This window comes from Hibiscus syriacus, unplaced genomic scaffold (assembly GCF_006381635.1).
Source record: "Hibiscus syriacus cultivar Baekdansim isolate YM2019G1 unplaced genomic scaffold, ASM638163v2 tig00112611_pilon, whole genome shotgun sequence".
NCBI classification, from domain to species: Eukaryota; Viridiplantae; Streptophyta; class Magnoliopsida; order Malvales; family Malvaceae; genus Hibiscus; species Hibiscus syriacus.
Genome location: NW_024063368.1, coordinates 148032 through 155842, shown reverse-complemented (window position 1 = coordinate 155842; position 7811 = coordinate 148032). Strand labels below are relative to the sequence as shown.

The window sequence follows — 7811 nt, the reverse complement described above, 5'->3', positions numbered from 1 at the left end:
AATAACCCCAAAACTTTAAAAACCTTCATTTTAACCCTTAAACCCACGTCGACTGTCACCCTTTGCCATCGACAAAGCTCCACCCGACCTCATCTCCCCTAGACGACCAAAACCCATGTGAAATCGTGACTGACCAACGGTTGATCGACAACGAATCGACGTTTTATACCCCACGAACCCTAGGATGAAAATTGCAATCCCAGGCGATTTCGACGACCAATCGACGACTTATAACTAGGATGATGACCAGGACTACGACGGCGACAGGTTAGTGTTGCCATCGACAAAGCTCCACCGCCTCATCTCCCTAGACGACCAAAACCCATGTGAAATCGTGACTGACCAACGGTTGATCGACAACGAATCGACGTTTTATACCCCACGAACCCTAGGATGAAAATTGCAATCCCAGGCGATTTCGACGACCAATCGACGACTTATAACTAGGATGATGACCAGGACTACGACGGCGACAGGTTAGTGTTAGAATTTGGAGGTTTTAGGGATTTTGAGGTTTTTTTATAATTTAAAATAAATAAGGGTTTTTAATATAAATATAATAATATTTTTTTAATTTTTTTTAAATTACGAGATTGTGACATGTGTCCCTTAAAGGAGAAAATTAATGGTCTATCAGGACTTGCCTCATTTTAAGTAACCAAATAAAACATTAAGTATTAAACTGAAAAAAGGCATAGATTGGACACCTTTTATATATTTAAACTTTTTAAAACTAAAATCCAAATATCTTATTTGGGCGCACAAATTAAGAATAATGGGAAGCAAAAGTTTGTATATGTTATTAATCTTTCTTAATCATTGATAACGTACATACATTCTATAGGCGTAGCTATTCTAATCCAGAATTTCAAGGGAAAACAAAAAACTTAAAATCTAAAAAATATAAGAAGAGCGAATAAAATTAAACAACTTGACCGATCATCCAGAGCAAACCTAAAAACATTAGCAATGGGGTGTGTTTCAATTATTATTTTCCAATGTCAACTTGGACCGGCCTACACGGCTAGGCCACCAACGTTGCTTTCATTTGAATTCTATTCCGAAGACATCGATCAACACAGAATCATGAGCATCGTGGGCTATGGTTAATTTTGAAAACGATGGCCTCCAAAAAGCATTGAAATGGGTGAAGGACTCGGTCATTCAGCGACTCTTGGCAATGTTTTGCATGCCAAATAAAGACTTTACCAAAAACACCAAATTCCATCCCTAACTTGGTCAAATTCAATAAATCTAATGATAATTTCCTAACGCTGTGGTAATTATTTTATAATAGTTCAATAAAATTTAATGATTATTTTATAACAATTCAATAAACCTAGAGATAATTTAATTTAGTAGGTCGGTTTGGGCATTGATGCAAACGCCATGCCATGCCCATCACTTTGCCAATGCTGGAGATTGGACGCTCACAATTGCTTTAAGCTATTGGCCACGCCCACACTCAAATTGTCATTCAAGTTATTAAATTGTTATTATGATGTTATAATACAATATAAAGATTTAATAATAATCATTTTGTAATAATTCAATAAATTTAATAATAATTTTTTAAAAATTTAATAATCAAAATAATCACTTGAACATAATTTAATAACCCCTTGTGTACTATACTGTATATTTTGTGTGGTAAAGCTTTTTATTAGAAAAATCTTTAAAAATCTATTTACGGACCAATCACGATAGTAATTATTATTATTATTTTTATAAAATCACTAATGTTATTCAAAATAAAAAATATCTCAAATTATAATAAAGATTTACAATCATAATCGTCAATTAAGCACATAATTTGGGTAAATTCCTATAATCATTGAAACAAAACTAACAACTTAAGATCACATAAGGATCATACAAGAGAAGATTAGAATCTAACCAAGAAAACTCAAATAAAGATAGATATACAAACATATTTGATCACATCGACAAGCGAACCCCAAAGGATATCAAGCAACTAAATGACCACCGACAAACAAAAAATCAGACTCGAGCGACATAAAAACTGTCCATGAAAGCATAACGGGTATCTAAATCCAATCTGAGGGTCCAAAACAGTGAATATCAACAATATAACATATAAATGTCAAATCAACCCTTAGAAAAAAGATAAGTGAAAACAACGGTCAAACGACCAAAAACGTGCCAAAAAGATAAAAAAAACGTGTCGTAAAGGTAGATGAAGACATGTTATACATATAGACTTATTGAAATTAAAAAAGTAAAAGAAAATAAAGATGTAATATAATAAAATAAAAGAAAAATAAAAAATACCGACAATCAACAATTATATTAAAATCAGTGTATTCGTTGATTAACAAAAATAAAAAGAAGAAAGATATAAATGACCTACCATTAATGGAAAATTAGGAGAGAAAAACAGAAAGATACTGACTTTCTTCAGAATAATAAATATGAAAGAACGAAATTTATTAATTGTTGACATTACCTAATCTCTTATATAGTTCGTTAAAGATAAAGATGCAATTATTAAACAAAGTCTTCTCATCTTATTAAAATAATAATAATAACAATAAACAAATAATTGGTGGGGAAAGAAGTCTCATCATCATTGTCAACCACAACCGTGCATTTTATGTTGGTTAAGATATGTTTTAAGTCCCTTTGTTTTTTGTACATTTGTAATTTAGTCCATTATTTTCTTAGGTTGAATAATTCAGGTTCAGTTGCCCTTGTCATTAATATTTTTATATTAAATTAGTTGATATTTTATTTTGAAAAAAAACAATAATTTGGAAGCCACGTAACGAACTTAAATTTCTCTGTTAAACCCATTTTAGTAGACTTGAATTTGATAGAATAATTTTAACGGTATTAACAATTGAATTTACACTTTTAAATCTAAAATATAAAGGGACTAAATTCCAAATATACAAAGAGTATTAGACTTATGACATATTTTAACCCTTTATATATAAGAAATTGCAAAAGAATAAATAAATAAAGGGTAAAGTACAGTAAAGGTCCCTAGACTACAATCAAGTGATTATTTTGGTCACTAAACTTCAAAAATTATAAAATAATCATTACATTTATCAAATCATTATAAACTAGACAGTGTGACCTTGTAATGATAATAAAATTTGATAAATTTAACGACATTTTATTTTATGGCAATTCAATAAATTTAATGATAATTTTCTAACGTTGTGGTAATCATTTTATAATAGTTCAATAAAATTTAATGATTATTTTATAACAATTTAATAAATTTAGTGATCACTGTGTAACGTCTTGGTGATTATTTTATAATAGTTTAATAAATTTATTGATCAATCTATAACACCGTGATGATCATTTTGTAATAGTTCGATAAATGTAATGATCATTTTATAATTGTTGAAATTTAAATTAGTAAAAAAATCATTTAATCATATTTTATGAACCCTTGATGTACTTTACCCAAAAATAAATTTGATTTAGTGATTACTTAATCGCGTAATATTGATATATTTGTGGGGAACATTATACTCTATACGCACGTTTTGGGAAACTAAAAACTTCAATTACGGCTAATTATTACACGTAATATATGCTATGAATTTCCTATCTCGACACGTCAAAGATTTTGCTTCCATATAACTTAAAGATATATGATATTAATACATTACTTTTATGAAATGTTGTTCCCACTATCATGTATAAGGTAATAATTCGTTTATAATTAAGAATGCAAATTATTTTAGTAATTTTCTCGCTATCAAAGGAAGTTGATCATATGTTAAAGATACTTAGATTTTAAAGATTTTTTTATGGAATTAATTTATTGTTAAATATGAGTAATTAATGAAAATATTCAAATACCTACCAACGCAAAAGTGTATAAAAGGCAGTTCCTTCCCTTATCGTGGTATCCTTCCATCATTTCATTTTGCTCTGTTTCATCGAAGTTATCTTTTTTCGCAGAAACCCTAATCTCTGTTTCTCAATCCTTTCCATGGTTTCTTCTTCTTCTTCTTCCCCATCAAGGAAAACCATGAAAATCAAGTCAACGGTGCTGGTCGACGCTGTCTCGTGGTACTGTTCGGTAGCTTTACTGGTCTTAATACTGATAGGGTCAATCAGGGCAAGCTCTGTATCGGATGATGAAGAACCAGTGAGAGGCACTCGGCTCGTGAACCGACCCTGCGATGAAATATATGTGGTGACCGAAGGGGAGACGCTTCACTCCATCAGCAACAAGTGCGGCGACCCCTTCATCGTCGAGCGCAACCCGCACATCCACGATCCCGATGATGTTTTCCCCGGTCTTGTTATCAAGATCATCCCTTCTGCTAGTAGGAAGCTTTAGAATCAGCTGTAGTACACACACATATATATACAGAGAAAGCTTGTTGAAATTAATCATACAGGTTTTGTATCATTAAAATCATAGTAATTTCAAACAGGAGAACAGAGGAATAGTTGAAAAGCCATAACCTTTGTAATAAGTCGAAGCCTTTCGATGTGGGATATGATAGTATGTATACATTGAGATTTGCTTCTTCGGGGAAAATTTCAGCTCTGTAAATTATTTTTCTTCTTCTTATTTCAGCTTTCGTTTCATCTAGTTTCATTGTTCTTGATGATTAATTACGGGTAAAGTTCCTTTCAGAATAACGTGAATCTCAACTTATTTAAGATCAATTCAATGCTCTCTATAATTCGAAATCAATATGATTACCGAATACCAGAAATTTTCGTACTCATCGCCGGTTCAAAGCGTGAAGAGCTATAATCTCTATGTCATCTGGAGAGGAAAGTGTTGAGCAAATTTGTCCGTAGGTGAAGTAAAGCAGAGTTAGGCTGCGAATTCAAACTTTCGTACCTGCTTTGAAGTACACGTGTTCATCTTTTATATATATTTAAGTAATTTCGTAATCTCGCTTAACAATAATATAGCATAAGAGGAGAGGGAAAATATTGTTGGAAACTTAATATTAATTAAGACTAGAATGAATTTTTTATTACGATAATAGGGTTGGTTTACCTCATATTTAAATTTTAAAATCTTATTATATTTTATAAAAATTTGTGTATAATTTACATTTTAAATTATCAAATAATTATTTATCTAAATAAATAACAATATACTAATATTTACATTTTTGTTCAAGCCCGACCCAGATAACGATATGAAAGCTTAAACCTGACCCAATCTACTTGTATTTAAATTGTTAAATGTCTTTTTTACAACTTTAATAAAATAGTATTAAACATAAATAAACATAACTGACCGCGGATTAGGGAGTAAAGCAAATCAGGAGATTCACCATGGATTTCGGATCAAGGAGGTTTCTAAAGGCTCTTTTGGTTGCTGTTCACGTGGAGACAAGTTTGCATCTCTTATTCCGATTGAATTCATATAATATTTGAATGTGTTCATAATTATCAGATTAAATTCTAAAGGAAACGCAGAATGGACAGAGGATCATGGAAGTTTCTCAATGCTTTTCTCGTTGTTGTTTCAGCTTTGCACCCTTACTTCTGCCATGCTGAGAAAGGTAATGTTATATTTTAATTTGATTCGACTCCATTCGATTGTATTAATGGAAACAAATACTGAAGGTAACCATTATTTTGTAGCTCCAAATTATAGTTTTGTTCGTGAAGCAACTACAGCTCCTCAGGTCTCATACCATGCCTACATTGTCGTCGGTGGAGGAACTGCCGGCTGTCCCTTAGCTGCAACCCTGTCGGAGAAGGCCAACGTTTTAGTTCTCGAAAGAGGAGGGTCTCCCTATCTCAAACCTGACAGAACAGACAAAGTAAACTTCTTGTCCGGACTTTACGATTCCTCACCCGATTCATATGCTCAACAATTCAATTCGACGGACGGAGTATTCAGCCACCGAGCACGCGTGCTCGGCGGTGGCTCGGTGATCAACGCAGGGTTTTACTCATATGCTGACCCGGAGTTCATAAAGGAAGTTGGTTTCGATGAAGCTCTAGTAAGAGATTCATATCAGTGGGTTGAACAGAAGTTGGCGTTCGAGGCACCATTGTTGCTGTGGCAATCGGCAGTGAGGGCCGGGTTGCTCCAAGCCGGGGTTACACCGGACAACAGGTTCACGTATGATCACATCAAAGGGACTAAAACTGGTGCGACCATCTTCGACAAGAACGATCATAGACATAGTGCTGCCGACTTGCTCGAGTACGCCGACCCAACGAACATCAAGGTTTACTTGCATGCCACAGTGCTTAGCATCATTTTCACGACCGAAGATAAGCCCGGCCAACCATCACGACCCAAAGCAACCGGGGTGATATACGAGGATGCGTCGGGTGTGACGCACAAGGCACTGTTGACGAAAGACCCCATGAGCGAAGTAATCGTATCAATGGGCGCCATTGGAAGCCCACAGCTGCTGATGCTGAGCGGTATTGGTCCTGCTAATAAACTCAAGGCACTCGGCATACAGGTGCTAGTGGATCTACCCATGGTTGGCCAAAACTTGGCCGATAATGCTATGAACGGTGTTAGTGTTCCTTCCCCTTTGCCCGTTGAGGTCTCACTGCTTTCCACTGTGGGCATAACACAATATGGGAACTACATTGAAGCATGGAGTGGACTCAACTTGCCTCCCCTTGGAGAGATGCTGAGATTCTTGCCCCCACTCCTCAACCAGGTTTTAATTAACATAGGACATGATGAACATATACTAATTAACTATGTAAAGTTAGTGTTTAACAATGGTTGTGGTTGCAGGTGTTTAACATAGCAAAGATTAAAGTTGGATCCACCACCCAACAAAAACTTCAAGGCGGCGCAATTATTCAGAAAGCCGGGCGTCCACGTTCGAAAGGCAACCTCGAGCTTAAAAGCACAAACCCAAAAGAGACTCCCAAGGTGACGTTCAATTACTTCAAAGACCCAGAAGACTTGAAACAGTGCGTTCGAGGCATGGAAACCGTCTTGAAGGTGGTAGATTCATCACCCTTTTCGAGATTTCGTTACCCAGCAATCTCCACACAACTTCTTCTGCAGCTGACGGTGGCGCTTCCCACCAACCTCAGATCTAGAAGCATGGGCACCGTATCGTCTATGGAAAAATTCTGCAACGACACAGTGATGACATTCTGGCATTATCATGGGAGCTGCGAAGTGGGTAAGGTTGTGGATAAAGATTACAGAGTCGTCGGCGTCGATGGTCTTAGGGTTATCGACGCTTCTACCTTTCATGTCACACCTGGAACTAATCCTCAAGCAACGGTTATGATGCTCGGAAGGTAACATTTCTTGCAATGCTTATTAGTTTGTTTTACAAAAAAATCATATATATATAATTAACTTTTGATGCAGATACATGGGAGTACGAATTCTGAAAGATAGACCTGCAAAAGGACGTAGATGAGTGTTTCACTCGTATCTCTTAGCATAATTAAGTGATTTTGATTTTTTTTTTAATTTAATCATTCGTTTTTGTATTTCTATACAGGATGAAATAAAATTAACCCTTTTATCATTGTGATGATGAAGCGCAAGATTTTTGTTTTTAATTTCTACGTATGTTTTTTTTTTAAAATATAGTCAATATTTTAAGTTTTAAAGCGTTTCCGAAATTTTGTTATCGAACAATTTCGATTTGGTTTCGTCTGAACCTGGTACTTCAAAGACACGAAATGACATTTTGGAATCATCATGGAGGCGATGATTATAAGATCTTCGGCGTGGATGCCGTTAGGGTTGTCGATGCTTCCACCTTTAGTTTCACATATAAATTCCTATTAATTTTCTCAAATTTTTAGGTGTTCCATCTACAATTTGAGTGCCATAACCTACTACTATA

The 7811-nt window shown here is 34.8% G+C and overlaps 2 protein-coding genes across 2 annotated transcripts; both read left to right on the top strand.

Annotated features, from left to right (window-relative positions):
• Positions 1-3905: 3905 nt before the first annotated feature.
• LOC120181955 lies at positions 3906-4383 on the top strand. Its single transcript, XM_039186979.1, has one exon. The coding sequence runs from the start codon at positions 3977-3979 to the stop codon at positions 4328-4330; it is 354 nt and encodes a 117-aa protein (XP_039042910.1). The 5' UTR covers positions 3906-3976; the 3' UTR covers positions 4331-4383.
• A 1045-nt stretch (positions 4384-5428) lies between these two features.
• LOC120181948 (protein HOTHEAD-like) lies at positions 5429-7427 on the top strand. The gene is made up of 4 exons (XM_039186973.1): positions 5429-5522; positions 5605-6650; positions 6731-7251; positions 7325-7427. The coding sequence occupies exons 1-4, from the start codon at positions 5438-5440 to the stop codon at positions 7374-7376; spliced, it is 1704 nt and encodes a 567-aa protein (XP_039042904.1). The 5' UTR covers positions 5429-5437; the 3' UTR covers positions 7377-7427.
• Positions 7428-7811: the final 384 nt, after the last annotated feature.

What these genes read in the sequence shown, in the direction of transcription:
- LOC120181948 (XM_039186973.1), top strand. Translation starts at nt 5,438, where the DNA reads ATGGACAGAGGATCATGGAAGTTTCTCAATGCTTTTCTCGTTGTTGTT. An exon ending in CTTCTGCCATGCTGAGAAAG is followed by an intron (nt 5,523 to 5,604) that starts GTAATGTTATAT and finishes ATTATTTTGTAG; the next exon opens with CTCCAAATTATAGTTTTGTT. An exon ending in ACGGTTATGATGCTCGGAAG is followed by an intron (nt 7,252 to 7,324) that starts GTAACATTTCTT and finishes CTTTTGATGCAG; the next exon opens with ATACATGGGAGTACGAATTC.
- LOC120181955 (XM_039186979.1), top strand. Translation starts at nt 3,977, where the DNA reads ATGGTTTCTTCTTCTTCTTCTTCCCCATCAAGGAAAACCATGAAAATC.